The 19,437-nt window shown below is 38.3% G+C and overlaps 4 protein-coding genes across 5 annotated transcripts; 3 read left to right on the top strand and 1 right to left on the bottom strand.

The window, feature by feature from the left end:
* Positions 1-2,775, bottom strand: LOC113668014 (peptide methionine sulfoxide reductase; the record flags this gene model as incomplete). Its single annotated transcript, XM_027183897.2, has 3 exons — positions 2,469-2,775; positions 1,053-1,304; positions 1-199 (listed from the first exon to the last, which is right to left on the bottom strand). Coding segments are annotated over exons 2-3 (333 nt in total), but the record flags the coding sequence as incomplete, so codon positions are not given.
* Positions 2,776-4,084: 1,309 nt separating this feature from the next.
* On the top strand, positions 4,085-6,854 carry LOC113668035 (uncharacterized). The gene is made up of 2 exons (XM_027183920.2): positions 4,085-4,838; positions 6,103-6,854. Exons 1-2 carry the CDS (start codon positions 4,281-4,283, stop codon positions 6,373-6,375), a joined length of 831 nt encoding a protein of 276 aa, XP_027039721.1. The 5' UTR covers positions 4,085-4,280; the 3' UTR covers positions 6,376-6,854.
* A 2,899-nt stretch (positions 6,855-9,753) lies between these two features.
* On the top strand, positions 9,754-14,014 carry LOC113668007 (sulfotransferase 1B1-like). The gene is made up of 4 exons (XM_089201568.1): positions 9,754-10,019; positions 10,766-11,119; positions 11,825-11,919; positions 12,511-14,014. Exons 1-4 carry the CDS (start codon positions 9,839-9,841, stop codon positions 12,781-12,783), a joined length of 903 nt encoding a protein of 300 aa, XP_089057694.1. The 5' UTR covers positions 9,754-9,838; the 3' UTR covers positions 12,784-14,014.
* A 173-nt stretch (positions 14,015-14,187) lies between these two features.
* On the top strand, positions 14,188-18,932 carry LOC113668028 (sulfotransferase 1C2). 2 transcript variants are annotated; one of them, XM_089201566.1, is made up of 4 exons: positions 14,188-14,498; positions 14,724-15,068; positions 15,468-15,562; positions 18,131-18,932. In XM_089201566.1, exons 1-4 carry the CDS (start codon positions 14,309-14,311, stop codon positions 18,407-18,409), a joined length of 909 nt encoding a protein of 302 aa, XP_089057692.1. In that variant the 5' UTR covers positions 14,188-14,308; the 3' UTR covers positions 18,410-18,932. The 2 variants fall into 2 exon arrangements, with proteins under 2 accessions (XP_089057692.1, XP_089057693.1); XM_089201567.1 differs by having other exon boundaries at positions 14,206-14,498; positions 15,471-15,562.
* The last annotated feature ends 505 nt before the right edge of the window (positions 18,933-19,437 follow it).

The raw sequence follows: 19,437 nt of genomic DNA, 5'->3' as shown, positions 1-19,437 counted from the left end.
GATCTCTTTCACCATTTCTATTTGCTGATTACTTAATTTTAGCCCATCCACTTCAGCTTCAAAGCTCTTTATGGAACCATAACCTCCAACATAACCATTTAAACGAGCTGCAACCCGAGACTTCTTCAGCTCTTCATCATTTAAGCCCAGACTGTTCAGCAGCAAGGGGTGCTGTCGCAGCATGTACTTTTGATGGTATCTGAATTGGAATATCAAAGATTTCATTTCAAGTTAAAAATATCAGCCACTCTTTGTGTTCTTTGGAACAAATCTTAAAAATAGCTGACTGCCTTCATATCAGCTTATTGCAAATGACAGACCACTAATAATTCAAACTGTCAATGGAAATAAATAAATTGAATATTGTGGTCAATGACAATGACTTAAGATGTCCACTGGCAAGTAACATTTATCATGGTGATAGTTATCAACCAAAGTCTGTGGGAAGTGGAAAGTTTAAAATATTTGGGATCTAGATAATTTGAAATCTTACAAAAATCATTAGGAAATAAATAAGGTCTTCTAACATGAATCAAGAGCCACCAATAGTGCAGAAGCTTCTCCAAAGAAAGGCAACTGAGAGTTCTGATACTTCCCTGGATAGGACACCAGTCTAGCATAATGCAAATTACCCCCGCCCCCAAATATTTTGTCAGCTTTTCAACAGTTTATTAAAACTCATTTAAAGTACTCCTTGGCGGGAAAAATTTGCCCAAAATGTAATTTGTGTTGGTTTGTTTTCCCTATCTCCTTATTGGTGCAAGTACTGCATGTAAGTCTGAGATAAAAGCCTGCCACATCACAGCTTAATTGTTTATTTCAAAGAGAGTGGTATGATCAGCAGTTTAGTAACTTAAACAGAATTTAAACAGTGTCCAAAACAACATTTTCAAAAAAGTTCAATTTCTGGGGACCATTTCTGATTTTTGGTGGCAAAACAGCAACTTGAAAAACCAGTGCTTGGAGCACTGTTAACTATTTGGTTTATACATGTATCTGTAAAGATCAAAGTGATATGTTGTGGAAAAAAAAAATGAAATTAAAACACCTACTGTTCAGCTACGTAGAACGTGTTTGCTGGAAGGATCTTTGTTACTATCTTTCTTTTGACTATCTTCTGATGTTCCTCACGAGTCTCCTCTGCAAGTTGTTTCTGATCCTCGTTGTGATAAAAAATGGCTGACATGTACTGAGCTTTATGGACTGCTGTAGGGTTGTGATTTTTCCAAAATATTTTCAACAGATCCTTGTAAGTTGTACAGTTTGGGTCATACTCCAACTCCAAGGTTTCTGTATGGTCCCCACTGACATAGAACGAGTCAAAGTAAATAAAGGAAATTATTACAAGGCAGGGTAGTCTAGCTCTTACTTGGTCTGGATTTTGCCACAGAAACCATTTCCACAGAAATGTTCATAGGCCTTGTAAAGTTCATCTCGCATGCCAGCAATTAAAAAACAACAACAACAAAGTTAGTCCAAGTACTGTATAATATCTACTTACTAACCTTGCTTCCTTAAGCCGCACCGAAGAATACTGGCCCCCTGTCATTTTAGTACATACTTCCTTTCACTTGGCACACACTGCCACAACCTTGGGCCAATATTCCCCAGTTCAGCCCTTACACTTGGATAGTAACAAGTTATTAATCACGCAAGTTGACAAAAGTCTAAACTCAAAAATTTTTCAATGTTGAAACCCATCCTCTTGATGAACACTACACCAATATATTACAATCTCAATGCTGTTTATCTCTACATTTACCTCATTTTTTGCAAACTATGATTGGAGTCTACACAACAAAATTGGCTGGAATTTGTTATTTATAATTTTTTTATCCTCCCGAGATTTTTTCCTGCTAGTAATAAATTTTCCTGTATCATTTTTTTCGTGACAATAATTCTAGATCACCAAATTAAATGGTGAACCAGAGAGAAGTCGAGCATGAAGCCCAGTAGTCTTTGACAGAGTGAGTCAGCATGAAAACTCTAAGAAGCTTATCGACAGCGAATATTTTATGTCCACAAATTCTCATTAAACAGGTGCTGCGAACCGCTTAAGGTGTGGATGTGACTATGACTAAAGAAATATCATCTCCATGACGACATAAACAATTTCAACTTGCGGTAACGTACTATTTACGTTCCATGACTCAGCAAGGTAAAAGCTTCCGATAGCTAATGGTTTTGAAAGAAATTGTGACACTGAGAAATAAAAGAACAGCTAATATTTTTTCCTTACGCAATTCTCTACAAATATGAGCCTACCCCTAAAGTTTAAACCATGTATACATCGTAAAACATCACATAACTTAGACGATCGAGTAATGTTGTTATGCAATGCAATAATCGAAATGCGTGATTTATTTTCTCTTAACACTGTCCGATTTCGCTTAAAATAATAAAATAAATTAAACAGGAGGATAATATTTTCGACAGGTTCAACTTTGGCTGGTAACTTAAATACTCACAGGCTTGTGTAGGTCGGAAATAACTTGGATCCTCCAGTGTATCCGACCTTAGTTCGGACGACGCCATTAGCGCATCCAAACTGAGCCTCGGGGAACCAAAATCAGCTCATAGCAAAAGTTGCCGTCAGTGTTTCGCTATCTGCCATGTCTTCAGGAGGTGGCCTCACCGTCTCAATCGTATTGCCAAGTGTATTCCCCGTTTTGACGAATGAAATCGACCGGAATGATCTGAGAACTGATGATAGCAGTGTTGTTCCGCGTGACATGTCAGCTACACTTAGAACAATGTTCTTAGGAGCCTCGTCCCAGACTCTTTGCTGTTACGACGTCTAGTTAAAGAACAGGGGACCTGGAAAGTATTCAAAGCAATCATACGTAATGGTTCTCGTCAACTTCATTTTCACCACCTCAGTTTCTCTTTAGTGCACCTTCAACTTTCTTTCACGTCGTTTTCGAGCACAACATTTTCCGGCACGACTTTTTCTGGGGCGAATTTCACCGACCGACAGTGTGGCAGAATTTAGGTCGTGTGTTGATTACAATAGTTCTGAGTCGTCTATTGTGAGTCTGTAAACCTAAGAAAAAATAGCATTCGAATAATTAGGCACCCGATTGTGAAAATAATTATGAACAAAAGAGACATTGTTTAAAAGTTTTTGATGGAAAGCTACTGAAGTGATTAAAGATCCCATGAGATGTGATCGAATTTCACACCGAGGACGTTTTTTCCCACGAAGTTCTGTTCAAGTTGTGCTTATTTTTATTGGACTTGGACGTTTTACCCAAAATAGTCAATAATAAAACGGTTGAATAGATGCAAAGGTAATATTTATTTGAAGTATAGTTCTGTTTCGCACAAACAATTGCTTAATTATATTAATTTGAAAAGGTTTATGGACAAACCTCGAAACAAGCTTTGATATGTATGTTCGCTAAGGCTTAGGGTTTTGTCAATATGAACGCCCAGGTCCTTAGCGACATGTACAGGTTCTGGTTCAATCTCCTTTCCATAGATTTCCAGTAACAGAAATTAATAGACGAAGAAAATTTCGCAAGAGTTGTGGAACACGGTTAAACAAGAGTTTGATCGTTTCTGGATTAACCAATAACAAATTATGCTAGCGCCAACTGGATATTTCTGAAAGGTTTTGATTTACAAGTAAAGCTGAAGGTTAGCAGCGCTTGCATCGGTAACCTTGTAAGAGGAGGGATAAGAAAACTTGTGCGTCCGCATAACCTGAAGATTTACCAGCTTGAGAACCGACAGTAGATTATTGATACACATTGTAAACAGTGCAGGGCCTAGTATAGAGCCTTAAGGCCCGAAATTCAAAGGCCACGGATCAGAAATGGCATCCTCTATTATGACGTTTGCCTGAACTGAGACAAGAAAGTCTCGAACTTAGTCTGAGTTTAACAAGTAGGCGCTCGTTGTCATTGTAAAATCAAGAGTAAGAAAGGGCAGCAAACAGATCATCGAGACGCGTCGCGATTGAGAATTGGCAAACTGTCTAAATTTTAGGTCAGATTCAGAGTCTCACACTTGTGGTTACTTAAAAGCTCTTCGATTAGGCGTGCCCGGTACAGAGGAAAAGGTGGCGAAAATTAAATGGAACATCCAACTTATGAGAGGCTGTACATGATATGACGGAGGCAAGAGAATATCAACAGTTATTATTCTCTTGACAGAAGTAATTGCTCCCTGACCAGTTGCATTTGTTTATCGCCCCTCCCACTGAGACCAGCTGGTCTTATACGCTTGGAAGCTTCTACAGGTACTACATTCTCTGCTGACGCGTCTTCAAGTTCAGCATGTTCGGTATAATCACCGGAGGAACCCGAGGTCTGGGCTTTGATGCTGCTAAGGAACTGGCAAGCAATGGCTACAGCCATTTGATTCTTACGTACAACGCCAACACAGAACGCGCCGAACAGGCCAAGAAGACCCTGGAAGATAAACATGGAGTCCAAGTTTTTGTCGTGAAAGGAGACCTTGTTAAACCTGAAGCTGTTGATGCAATCTTTGATTGCGTGGAGAAGAATTTCGGAAACAAGCTTAATGCATTGGTACACAACGCCGGAGCTGCCATTGGTGTGTCATCAGTAGCGGAAACCGAAGCAGCCAAGAAAGCGGCCGCGAGTTACAAAGAAACTATCGCCTCTGGCAAATTTGACGATTTCGCCACTTACGACTACTTCCAAGAGATTTATCCAAAATGCTTCATACGAATGGTCGAAAGAGCGATAAAAATCATGGAAGATGGTAAAGGTTACATCTTGGCGGTATCTACCTATGGCTCCAACTGCATGCAGACAGTAAAACCAGGCTACGCCATAACAACTCAAGCCAAAGGAGGCTTAGAATTACTGGTAAGTTGATAGGGTGTACAACTACAAGATACATTGTCCTTGTTGTGAGGTTTTGAAGCTACACCTTTCTCACGCATGCTGAATAATTTAAGGGATTCGCTCAAAAATCTTCAATTTTTTGTCTGCTTGGTTCAATAAGATAATATGGGTCTGCATTCTTCAGTTGCCACAGATGACTTTGATAACTTATGCCATTCTAATTACTCATATTTGCATAAATTGGACCCTTGAAGTTTCTTCGGTTCGCCAGATTACAACAAACTATTTCCTCTTTTACCAAATACATTATGAACTGCTTAATCATAAAGTTGGAGGTAATAAATTCCATTTTTTCTGGAGAAAGCGTGTCCTTTTCCATTTAACTTCCGTTACAAACGAGGTCTAACAACTCCTTTTAACACTTAAACCCTCGGGCAATATTATTGGTCATACAATAGCAAGCCTGTCATCTACGTTTGCTTAAAAAACGCTGTTCAAATAACTCTTAGTTTAAAGAATAAATAGAGGCCATTGTTCAATGTTTGTTACGAGGCGAGAGACAAAGAGTTTGATACTCCCGTGAGGATTCGAGTCATAAGGCTTGCGTGACAAATTATGGTAAATAAGTGTGTCAATCTTATATTACCGTTTTTGTCCCAGCAGTAAACAAATGAGAAAATTAGGTTTCGATTATCAAACCGCAACGGAATCCCTCCTAGTGTCAGTTAAGCACCTTATAAGTTTTGAAAAATACTCGTACCAAGATGTAGTGCGACAATCATAGGTTCTTGATATACATCTCGGCACTTCCTTACCGACGGAGGGAGCATTCGTATCATAACAGCTCAACGATTCGAGATCCTTTGGGTCAGTGCTACGTTACGAGGAGAGCCAGACACGTTTCTTTCTCATGATCATGAGCACCCCAGTAGCTTAATTGTTTCACAGTAACAAGCGAGTTTCTTCGTGAATTCAGAAAATTTGACCAAGTCAGAGAATAAAGTAGAATAGCAATGTGATAGGAGCTGCCTCATGGTACATTTTTTGCGACGCGTGAAAGATGACCGTTTTACGAAATATTTATTTGGAAGATTGGTTAACCTCGAAAAAGACTTTAAGAAACCCAACTGGAATGACAATGGCTAGCGATAGAGAATATTTAAACACATTATAAACGACGAGTTCAAAAAATATACTGAATTTAACTTTTCCAAGCTATACAAACAGTAAAATAGCTTAAAATATTCTAAAACTGTACTTGCGTTACATGATCTGGCCAATACAGGTGCGGTATTACGCCCAAGCCCTGGCCCCCCGCGGAATCACTGTGAATGCCATCATTCCTGGCTACATCTTATCTGACGCCTGGCATCACATGACTGCAAGCAAGGGTGGAATTGAAAGCGAGGCTGTTCAGGGCATGATTCAAGGATCTCCCATGAAGCGGTTCGGGGAAGGTCGCGAGTTCGGTCACGTGACTGCTTTTTTGTGTTCACCCAAAGCCTCGTTCATCACAGGGGTGTCATTACCAGTAGATGGAGGGCTCCATCTTCAGTAACAGGGCTTGGACTTTAAATAGACATCACCTGACTTGTTGTCCGTTTCAGGAGAATGGTATTAGATTAAAAATGATTTGGACATGAAGTAAGTAAGAAACTCAACGAGTGTTGCGCTCAGGACCGATACAATTATCAGCTGAATAAAAAAAATAGTATTTCTTTCAAAAAAGTTAAAAAGCAAAGAAGCAAATTTATTTCGAAAAAAACAAAAAGGGTGATAAATTTGAGCTTAATTGTCACATAGCGGGAAATGTTAAGATTTGTCCATGACAAATGAGGGACAAAAACTAATCTGTGTTTTCCACGAGCATCCCCTGTAGAAAAAGATAGAGAAATACGATAATTTTTTTTTTTATTTTACCGTTATTTCTCGCTTGATCGGTATTTCGACAAATATTAATATATTTCACCATTATTTGTTTTTCGAAACTTTATCTCTGCTTTTCATTTGCCAATAAAGTTTCTTGTACTTGTTGAATCTTGCTTGATTGCACTCACCTGGCTGAGAAATTTGTAATATAACTTTGATGAATGACAGAGGACAGACATATTGTTTTCCATCGTTTCTTGTGATTTGTTGGGTTAAACCACGTGTATTCCTTTCTCAGTGTTTTCTTTTTCCTCAGGGATTAGTTGTGGTGTAAATTCCGTTTTAAATTAGAACGGCGTTTTTCGACTTTCGTCTTCACAAAGGCCAATAGGAATAAAGGAAATTTATTCCCCTCCGGAATAAATGATTTTATGCGGCTTGCCTTGCCGGCTTGTTCCAGTACTGAGGATCATATAAAATATGGGACTTGTATGAGGGGCGTTTAAGTACAATTACAGGCCTGGTTGCGGGCCTTTTTTCTTTAGTTACCAGACTGCAAAGGTTATCCCTGCCTGTATCCTACCCACTAAATTTGTTATATATTGGATTCCTCTTTAGGTTTGGGCTGCGTCATAGGTTTGCCCTCAAATTTGCTGGAAATGAATCAGGATTTCTAGATTAATGTATGTTGATTTATAATTAGTTGCTATGGAATAAATGGCTGAAAGAATGGCCACAATCTCCCAGACCATTGGTTTCATTTTGTATTTTCAGCTAACAGAGCCCAGCTTTGGAAAGTTACATGAGCGGTTCATTTCGTTTAAGCGAGCAGGAAACATAAAGAAAAATTATCTCAAGTATCCAATGGGAACCTAGAGAATACATGTGCTTTAAATAAAAACTGGAACACGCCTATTGAATTTGTAGCATTCTGATTGGCAGAACGGAGTCAATTTATGAGCTTGCAACCTAGCTCCGAGCTCGTAACCTTGCGCCCACAAATACAGTCAATGAATTCATTAGTGAGAGAGAAAAACAATTTCTGTGAGCGAGCGGAAAAAATCGGTTTTCCCCAGAGCTTACAACTAAATAAATGCATCGGAACTACAGTAGGAAATACGACTCATCCACATTTTGAACGCCATCCAATGATTAAGTCTGGTTAAGTTTAAACTGTCCTTCTGATTATGAAGCAACAACTGCAGGAATTGAGGAAAACGCAGAAAATGCAAAGTTAAGGCGAAAAGCATGAAGACCTGGCTTACAGTTTGAAAAACCTGGGGTAAAGAATTTCCTATATTTCTAGTGGCCTTCAAAACATAATGGAGAAATAAGTTTTGGTTTATAGACTACCGCCGAAATTCCTCCAAACCTTGACTTTCAGCCCCTCGTGTACTATCGTAAGTGTTAATCTCCATTTTAAAATATTGAAGCATGAATCTAGACATTGATAACTGAGAGGTCTAAACTGGGTACAGACAGTTTCTATGTTAGCCCTTTCGCCGGTTAAGATTGAGCAATTTGTTCGGCATGGAAGTCCTAACATTTGGATAGAACCAGTGGCTAGGCACCACGCTAACGCGTTTTAATTGCGAAATAACTTAAGCATATTACCATTTAGGTATATGTGCACGTGTTATTAACGATCAAGCAAGCAATTGCATGCAACAAGATAAACACTAGCTTCCAAGAGAGTTTTGTTTTCCTCCCACCTACACCATAACCAGTTGTTTTGATTGTTTCTATATTTCATTAGTGTTTGTAATTTCTTCCTGATTACTGGACGGTCGTTTTAGTGTATCCGTCGAATACCTTCGCAAGATGTATTGATCTAAAGTGTTTTATGAATGAAGGATGTTTACATTTAAAACTGTCTGGCCCCAAAACCGGCTATCGATAATTGCCTGACGTCCAACTCCGTTTCACATTGCTGATGTGCCTCCTACCCTACACTTGAACAATTTTTTTAAATATTTTATCTGCGGGATTACCGCACTATCATCCATCTTTCCCAAACTTTCCGCATTTGAGAGAAGCACTTTTTCCGAACTATTAATGATAATTTATAGTGAGACAGTCAATTTACTATCGTCTTCATAGAAAATACAGAAGATCAGTTTGATCTTGAATTACAGTCGTAGGGTTTAATTACAAAATACTGACTGAAATGACTTACCAAACAATGAACGATATTTAGCTTGTTTTCCAGTATCGAGTTCTCAAAATGATTAGACAGGAATCGTTGCAGAGTGAATGTATGCGACATTTTTTTTTACATTTAAATATGCTCTCAGCTGATAAGATAAAAATGAACATATTGTTTCTAATCGGTTGCCGGAGCGAGCTTAGTTGCAGTAACGTTGACTAAATATCGGTTTTTTTTGTTGTATTTGTGTGTACTAACCCTGATGGTAAAATTCCGTTTGGTGTCTTGATTTCTGTGGAATAAATCCAATGGGATTAGGTTGATAAGAGCCATGTTAGTCCCATCTGAGAGCATGCATTGTTAATCATGAGCATGATCACAGGCAGAATTGGACGACACGAAGTCCTGCTGCCAATTGATCAAAGCTATGACAAAATTCGAGGAAGAAATAAGATATGGGTTATATGTTTTCATGGAACAAAAAACAAAAGTTAACTCGGCGACGTGCGCGACAACATCGTGCGCACATGACGTGTACTTTCCACGTACACAGGCATGATGTGTCAAACTGTTCTATTACATTGAATTACACTGTCGCATTACAAGTATGACGCCTATACTATTAGTGCTCAAATTGGGCTGGTGAGAACCAATCACGTTCAACAATTTTGTTATGGTTTTGATTGTACTAAAAATAATCAAAGTCGTTCCTGATATACGTCACCTACTGCAGTGTTTGACTTTGATTTAAATGTTAGTTCAAACTAAACTTATTACCAACTGAGCTATTTTCCCATTATTAGTTATCCTTTAGCTAAAGGCGTCAGTTTCCTCTACTAATAATGAGCAATTCACAGTCCTAGCATCCCATATTTCAGGGCCATTCTAGATTTTCTTGAGAGACCCCCCTCGCTCTCCCCAGATTTCGCTCTTCTAGTTTGGGCAAAATAGTGATCGGTCGTGCTGCACACACTAGTAACTAAAGTGCTAAGAGTATTTCGAAATCATGACCAGCTTTCCAGTCATCCAAGTAAAAGAAGGGGAATGGAGGTCACGAAACTTCTTCGAAGTCTTGGGAGTGAAAATTCCATCTTATTTCACAACCGATCCACAATTACTTAGCGACTTCATCTCGGATTTCCATCCGAGAACGGACGATGTTTTTGTGGCGTCTTATCCAAAGTCAGGTGAGGAACTATAAACGAGATGTTGTATGTTGCCTGGTACTTGTTGAGGACAGGATTTTCATGCTTCATGATGCAAAAATTTACTTGGTAATAAAAAACCAATGGCTTTAACAACGGTTTACCTTCTGGACTATCACGCCATCAGTTTAGTCTCCTTCGCTGCAGTTGTTTGGTCTTGTCACGCAGCGCGTTCTCTCTCACAAGAAAATAGGTGAAATGATAAGGAGAGTAAATACTGATAGTGATGTAAGGATGGCATTCTGACAAAACCAAACAACGGTGGCAAAGGAGACTAAAACCAGTTAAGTGGATCATAGATGTGAGCAGCTGTTTCCTAAGGGGGGAGGGGGTGGATGGGAGGGGAAGCCTATTGCATAAAATAAATATAAATAAAATAAAATTTGAACAAACAACTGCGTAGGAGACTACAACCCCCCTATTATCACCTTTATTTACCTTTATTATCATTTTATTCATATCTTTTGTTAATTTTTTTTAAAATTCCAATTAGAAAACTGTTATTAGGGACTTGTCGTGTCTTGCAAAATTAAGATAAGAGTTTTTTTTTCACAAAACATGTTTTGTTATCAACTAGTTTCAAAAAATTGTTTCCAGCTTCCTCAGCTTTGTTAACATTTTGCTGGTAATAATTAAAGTCTACTCTCCTTATTGATATACCTCTGCACTGTAATAAATTGTATCAATTATCCACTACAGTTGAAATAAACTTGCTTTTGTTTGTTTAGGGACAACTTGGGTGCAAGAGATTGTCTGGCAGATCTTTAATGGAGGAGAAGTGAACAGTGACTCAATTTCTAAAAGAATTGCATTCCTAGATACTTTAACTTCACCACACTTTCCAATACAAGTTTCAGAGATCAACTCTTTGCCAAGTCCTCGCATTTTTAAGACACACTTACCTTACAAAATTATTCCCAAAGGTGCAAGCAATAACACCACTTGTAAATATATTTACATTGCCCGCAATCCTAAAGATGTTGCTGTGTCATACTTCAATTTCATTACAAGCTCAAATTTGATTGGAAATGGATATAGTGGACCCTGGGAATTTTGTGCCAAGCTGTTCATTGAAGGAAATGGTGAGATTGAAGAAACTGAAGTTTGCTGTAATTTAAAGAGAGTTGTTAATGTTCATGTTTTTCTTGGCTGTGCACTCCAATTCTTACCTCTGAACTATGGAGAACACACTTAACTAGGTTCATTGTGTTTGTTTAGGAGAATAGTGGAACACCTGAGTCTTTTTTTGCCACCTACTGAAATTTTCTTCTGCCTATTTGTGAAGTTCATATTTCAGATCACTTTTGTGTCTTGGTGTTCAATTAGCAGATTTGAAGAAATTTTTCACCCAAATTTTCTTTCATTTGGATTTTATCCAACTGAAAAGGAAGAATTTACTTCTAGACAATAAAGAAGTACAGGAGGGTTTGTTATACACACCCTGCCAAGAGTGAACAAACAGGAATTTTGCCTTGAAATATCAATACTTTTTCAAGCAGAATGATGTTAAGAAGGAAAAAAATATCACCAACGGTATTTTTGTTTTCTTTATAGCTTTTAAATTCTGAGAGCTAAAATTTTAAGTAATTTGTGGCAGAAATAGCAGAAAATTTTAGACATAGATCTATGGAGTCAAGAAATTATGGGATGATATTTGGCAACTGTCCTTGGGATTTTTGACCCTTATTGTAAGTCACTCGCAAAGAACAGGAACAACAACTTCTTTTTTTACTTTGAAATTGAAATACTTGTTCTGAATGAAATTGTTTTCTCTATGTTATAATCAGTTGGATTTAACCATTGGAATGACCATGTTCTGGGCTGGTGGGAGCAGAAAGATGATCCGAACATCTTGTTTCTCAAATATGAAGATATGCACAAGGTTTGTTGGCTCCTAAATCGTTACAGTGATTTAAATTCAGATAGGCTAGTTCACGTAGTTTGTTTCCTAATTTAAGGAACCGATTGAGAAAAAAACTATGATTTAAGACCCTATTACGGAAACCGAAAGAGGAAAATCCAAAAATATTTTGCGAATCCCAAAAAATATATAGAATCGATATCTTTTTGACAAATCGCTTTTGAAAAGTTTGTCAAATCGAGAAAACAGTTTCAAATCATGGTTTAATTCATACATCCACAAATAACTTTTGTGAAAATCGAAAATAATTTACAATCTAAGAATCTTTCCAAAATCCAGAAAATTTTTTGCTGATCGAGAAAAATATTTTGTCGCATGACACTTGCGCCAGTGGTCGGCACTTTGTCACGATACAGCACAGTGTGTCGCACTAGGTTGCACTAGGTCGACTTAGAGTAACTACGCGAACGGACCAAATTGTACCAAGTGTATTGCGATGTTCTGCTACAAATGGGGAAGAGAATTTGTGAGTAATTTGCTATTCTTATTTAAAATTTGTTTAAAACTTGTATTAAAAACTTGTTTAAACAAATGTGATCAAATCTGCTTTAGGATCTTCTTTCCCATGTTAGAATAATCGCCAACTTCCTCAACAAGTCGCTGTCAGAGGATGTCCTCTGTCGCATTGCTAAACAGTGCAGTTTCAGTGGAATGAAGAAAAATGCTTCAAGTTACGCGTTCAGCGATGGTGGGACTACGCTGCTACGAAAAGGCGTGGTAGGAGACTCGAATAATTACTTTACTCCAGAGCTAACTGAGAGATTTGAGCGGGAAGTGTTGGCAAAATTACATGGAAGCGGATTGGAGTTTGAATTTGAGATATAATCTCTATGAACAATACCATGTTCTTTCCAAATAATTTTGCGGAGAACGAATGTTTCAGAATGAAAACTGATGTTCAAGTGGCCTGTGAAGCAGACATTTGGCGAGAATATGAGTAACACGCGACACGAGGGAGAACGCCTCGCTCGCGTGTGCTGGTCCTAAATCACTCGCGCCTACATAAATGTACGCGTCTGTCTCGAATATTCCCTAACCATTTAGTGGAATACTGAATAATTAAGAGAAAGAAATGACTTATTTCTAAGATACGTCTCTGGATAATCCATAGTCATTTAATAGACCCACGTTGCATAACTAAATTCTTATTAAATTTAAAACAAATCTCAGAACATTATTAGTTATGAACAGCCTAGTTTGTTTATTTGTTACACCCATTCTGAAATCACTGGTAGTCCCTGTAATCTGATTGGCTCTAATTGGTGCGATTCATTCACGAATCGCACCATTTTTTGCTTTAAATCGCATCTTTTCCCCAGCCAATGAGGGGGCTACACTAAAAACAAAACAACCAATCAGAATTCAAGGATTGTTTAAAGTAACCAATCTAATTGCAGGAAAATGAAAGACAAAGAGTATCGTCGCAAATTTTGCAACTTTTGTTTCCAAAACTCTTATTCTTCACCCCCCCCCCCCTCCCAAAAAAAAAAAGGATGATTTTAATTTCTAACCGGCTCAGTACTGCATCAATAAAATGTTTTAACTTACTAAGTCCCGTATTTGGGTGATTTCAAAATGGATGTAATAAAGTGGTAATTGAACCTCATGTCGTGCAATTTTGGTTTGAATTCATACTTGTGATTTCAAATCGAACGAGCGGTTCAATTACCCTTATTAATCGCATGTGCTGTGGGGTAATTGCGGTCAAATTTCAGTCTTCACCTGTTTCCCTCGTGGACACTCTCAAAAACGCGCGACATAATTCGATATGATTAATTTATTTTTTAAATCAGTTTCATATGAGTTCATCACAAGTGCAATACAGACTAATACATATCTTAGTACGATGATTTATCGTCTGAGACACCCAAATTTTAAAACACTTCTACCTTGTTCCTAGCCTCATTCAGACTTGCGTTGTTTTCTGATATGTAACTGACTGTAATATTTCAATCCTTCAGTAATTATTGATAGCCTCCCTTTAAATTACAGGTAATGTTTTGTGGAAAATAAATAAATAAAATAGCATAAATGTTATTGCGAATCAGCACACTAATCAAGCGTCTTCCTTAAATTCTACAACGTATAAAATTTGCTTCGATGGATTTTGAATGTTCGCGTGGCTCATTAATAAAACTAGCGACCCCACCTGCACTTAGTTAAAGGAAGAATACTGCCTTTTCTAAAACAATACCTTACTCCATGTGGGGAGCCATCGTTTTTCATTAAAGAACTGCATGCATAATGAAGTGCGGTGTTATGACGGAAATTTTTCTGAAGTGTCGAACAAATGACTCCTTCGCGTTTCGAAATTTTTCGAAGCTCAGTTTCGGCATAATTCCTGAACAGTATGGCGTCTTACCCGATCATTCAGGAACGTGAGGGGGAATGGACCTCCAATGAAATGATTGAAATCCTAGGCTTAAGAATTCCAGCGTTTTTTGTGTATGGCTCTCAAGGTCCTGAGTTGTTGTGCGACTTCATCACTAATTTTCAGACGAAACCTGATGATGTATTTATTGTCAGTTACCCCAAGTCAGGTGAGCTAATTTTCAATTGTATATGACGCGGAGCTTGGAAAGATTTTCGAATAATCCCATGCTATTCTTTGAAGAGCTGCATTCTCAAAGGTATCTTATCGCTTTCGCCGTTGTTCTCTTTCATCCAAGCATTGCATACGCAAATATTGCCCAGAGCTTTTGTGAATAATCTTAAACCCGACATTGCTGGCGACACAATTGTCTTGATGTATTTTTTAATTTAAGGGACCACTTGGGTTCAAGAAATTGTCTGGCAGATTTATCACGATGGCGAAATCAGTAATAAAGTTCTTGGAGATCGCGTCTTGTACATAGAGAAAGCTTTATTACCAGAATCAACTCATCTTGATATTAAAAGTATGCCGAGCCCTCGTCTGTTTAAGAGCCACCTGTCTTATGATGCGATTCCTAAGAGTACAGACGAGGCCAAGACAACCTGTAAATATATCTACGTCGCTCGCAACCCCAAGGATGCTGCAGTCTCAAGCTACAAATTTATGGGTAGCTTTGGCACAAACGGAATGAATGCACCATGGGAATTTTATGCGAAACTATTTATCGAGGGTAAAAGTAAGTACATGAAATGTTTTCAAATTGCGTTTATGTCGATCACGGAGGAGAACCACGGCCACAGTAGGCCTTTCACAGCCTCCTCCCCCCTATCGCCGCTTTTACTTCCAGAATCAAACATTGCCGGTTAAATATAAAATCACGAGGTTCTTAACGATAACTCGCCCAAATAATAAGCCAGCACTGCAGGCTATCAGTTTGATAAACTTTTTATTTTCCTTTTCTTTTTCTTTAATTAAATACTAGTTATTCCGTGCGCCAGCGTTGATCCGTGAATCAGGTAGTAAACTGAACATAACTCCCCGCAGGAGTTATGTTCAGTATTGTCAGTACGTGTAAAACTTTTGTTTTGCCGTTCAGCTTGAGTGCTTATCAGGCGAATAATTTCCCTTTAATCAGCAGTTTACAACAAATGGAGTGATCATGTTCTTGGATGGTGGAAGCACAGACGTGATCCTAACGTTCTGTTCCTTAAATATGAAGACCTGCAGAAGGTATGAAAATTTCCCTCTTACTTCTGTATGCTTACCACAGAGTCCTTAACCTTTCATCTGTTCTCATTGACACACTTTTTTATTTACACTTTCAGATAATCAATATTACATTGGCTGACCCGCAAATAGCTACATTGGGTCTAACGCGGGTCATGTTTTATCTTAAGTAGTGTTGTGAGCTACTAAAATATTAAACAAATGTTACTACTGTTAAATATGTCGAAAAGGAAAATGTCAGGTGAAAGCTTATATAGTCAACTACTAAATACCTCAGTAGCTTGCGGTGGATATTTACTGAGCCGCGAAGCGTGAATGTAAATATTCACCGTTAGCCACCGACACTGAGCTGTAACATCCCACGGTAAAATTTCCGCACAGCTCCATACTACATTATGCATTCAGTTCTTGGATAGAGAAAACAATGACAAAAACAATACATTCCATTGGGAAAACAGATTTGCTTTACAATAGTATGGAGCTGTGCGGAAATTTTACCCATCCCACTGTTTTAGCATATACTAAAATAGCTCCAAAAGATGATTTTAATTCACTTTTACCTGCAAAGATTAAAATATTTTCGCGTGTAAATCCAGCGCGAGTTGCTCGGAGGTTGATGCTTAGGAACAGGAGCCCCGTGCTCCTGTTAGCAATTATTCCATAAGCGTGCGTTGGATCTGAGATGGTAAATACTCAATTTGGTACCCAACAAGTGCGAATGGACTAGTTATTTTATCAAATTTCATTAAATCCTGAACAGTTTGATAAATGGAGTTTGTTTAGCTCCGCAAAATATGCGTAATGCATTTCAATGTAATGTGACTCTGAATATGTCGGGGAAAAATGTTATGCAAATTAGCTGGCTGCACATTGAATAAGCAGCCAGCTAATTTGCATAAGTCAAGCCAAGGTTCGACGCCTTTTGGTGGCATGAGGTGTTCGCTAAACATTCCAGGACATCCAATAATCGCTTCAGAAAAGTTAATAATGCTTCCCTCGAATGAAATGGAAAAAACCGCAACTTCCGATGATTACATTTCTAATCATTTTCAAGATACAACTCTACTTTGTTCGCTCATTTTCCAGAAACAAGAGTCCAGAGAAATGTCTCATACAAATTTAAAGGGTCTAATTCGAAAAAACTTAAGGGGCGGTACGCTAAGCTTATTTTCTCTGTAGAGACAATACATATCTTAAAGAAGACAACAGTAAATCGTTAATACAAGGTCCACAAATATTCTTGACCAAATGTTACAGAAACATATAACTGGAATGATTTAAAACACGTAAAACGAAGAAACTCAAAAATAGCCTAAAAAGCGGCACCGAAAAAGCTGATTTCACCTCCATGATCGAAGACCTAGGCCTATATTAGGTTAACTCCGACAAAACCTTCTTTATACAGGTCATGGTGAGAGATTAAGGGTATGCAAGAGATTAAAAATGAATCCTCGGGTATACACTACCTAAGAGGGTATAGAAGAGGTAAAAAAAACCCTCAGGTATACACTACCCAAGAGGGTATATGAGAGATTAAAAATAATCCTCAGTGATGCACTACCCAAGAGGGTACAAGAGAGATTAAAAATGAATCCTTAGGTATACACTACTCAAGAAGGTATAGGAGAGATTAAAAATAACCCTCAGGTATACACTACCCAAGAGGGTATAGGAGAGATTATAGACTTTGTTTGCCAGGATGCTAAACAAAATATCACGGAGTTTTTTTCAAAAAGATTTTCTTGGTTGGTCTCCTAGGCAGGATGGTCACTCATTCCACAGCTTGATGTGCATGGTAGATAAGACATTTTTTTTATTTTTTTGACAAGTTCATTTTATGAGGAGGAAGATCGCGTGTTATGAGAATGAATGTTTGCGTCCGATACGTTGGTGAATTCCTGCTAGATGTTAGATGGAACACAATTAGTAGTGGTCAAAAAGCGAGTCAAAAACAATGATTGATGTTATCGCGCCGCAGGGAAATCTGGGACTGAGACGCACGTAAAAGGCGTGTAATACTTTTATGCGCGCCTCAGTCCCATCGTTTCGCTCTTTCTTTGTAGAGTTATTAAGATTTTGTTCAAATGTGTCTGACTGGCAATAACTATGTGGGCTCAGGGGCTAATCGTGCTCGTAGTTAAGTTCATGTCATTTAGAGTCTGTGCGAGTAAAAAAGGAAGATATTATTGCCCCAGACCGAATCAACAGTCAGGGTCTAAAAATAACTGAATAGGACGTGCTGTCTTTGCTAGCTATGACATCTTCAGATCGGGTTAGACGTCTTGAGCTTCTCGGGTAAAGACGAAACACCGTAGGCCCCGTCTCCTGTATCTTTTCTGTACTGGTTTGCAGGAGACGTCTATGAGTTTACGCACTTCTCACAAAGTGTAGGGAACGTAACTCCCAGTGTTTTGGTCTGGTTTTGTTTCCAAAAATTCCAGTATTGAGGGAACCTGCAAAATTCTCTTTCAAAAATTGTAATCTGCTCGATGCAAAGTCCCCTGCAAAGTATTGTTGAGCCAAATAAATGAGTCTCTATATCATTATTATTACTATGATTTATTTTTTTAGGATCTTCAGTCCAACGTTCGCATGATTTCCAAATTTCTCAATAAGCCACTGTCAGAAGAAGTTATTAGTCTAATAACTGAACAGTGCACCTTCAAAGGAATGATGAAGAACGTTCAAAGCTTCACGTTGGGAGACAAGATAGAGGGACCGAAGTTTCTTTGCAAGGGTGTGGTTGGTAACTGGAAGGAACACTTCACCCCAGAGATAAACCAGAGATTTGAAAAGGAAGTACTAGCGAAATTGAAAGGATCTGGATTAGAGTTTGACTTTGAATTGTGACATACCATTTTCTGCAATGCTCTAATGACTGTATTTATAGAGATGATTGTTTTCGAGTTATTTATTCATTTATTCTCACAAAAACATCATCTGAGGCTTGAAAAGTGGAGATACTCTCACCAATCAGTTGGTGCAGGACATGTTGCTTTCACCAATCAGATTGCATTGGCTACTATTTGTTTCCACTGGTTATGGTTCAGAATTTCGCCAGTAGCTCGATGCATTAACCGTTTCTGATGATGCGTCATCTTCCCTTTTGCATAATATGTGAATGTCGTGTTTAGTTCAAGGTGAAAACAAGACTATATTCAAGGCTGTCGCGGTTTTCTTGCTAAGTGGACGTAAACCATAGTGATTTCACGTTTTTGTTCTCAGTGGGACAGCTAAGAAATGTAGAAAATTTTAAAACGCACGTGTTGTGTTATTGCTCTGCTCATTAGATCTTTGGTTTCGCTACATTCTCGTGGCCGTCGCCGCCGAGAACCCTTTAAATAAAAATTTGCCCCGTCGCGGCCTGACTTTTTTCAAGCTTTTCTTACGCTTTAACGATAAAAAAATTGCGATAAAACATTTTCGTAAAAGCATATTAAAAAATATGTTGACGACGTCTCGACATTTGGCTAACGTCATTATCAAGTCAAAGAGTGAAAGATAAAAAATGTTTAAATACTAAAAAGACAATTGGTAATGGAATGTTCTTTTAAACAAAGAGTTTTGCGCAAATGGAATCAGTCTGCGTGCTGAGACAAGGATTACGCTGCTTGATGAAAAGCATCTCATGAACAAGACAGTCTAATTTTCCTTGGTACTTTTTTAGAATGCGGAATTGGCTTTCTTTGAGGAGGCTTGTATCCCCATGGGCTGCCGAAAAGTGTTTACAGATCGCATTTATGATTGGAGACTTGATTTCTCTGGGCTTGAAGTGTAGTTCCAATCTTCTGCTGATAAACACGAGTTGTAGTGTAGTGTCAATCTTGTGACTGAGATCACGCATTTGCTTCTTAACTGCGTTAGCTGATGTTTGATCT

Source organism: Pocillopora damicornis, chromosome 3 (genome assembly GCF_964200805.1).
Source record: "Pocillopora damicornis chromosome 3, jaPocDami1.2, whole genome shotgun sequence".
NCBI lineage: Eukaryota > Metazoa > Cnidaria > Anthozoa > Scleractinia > Pocilloporidae > Pocillopora > Pocillopora damicornis.
Note: the sequence above shows the minus strand (reverse complement) of the source record. Positions and strands in the feature narration are given on the sequence as shown.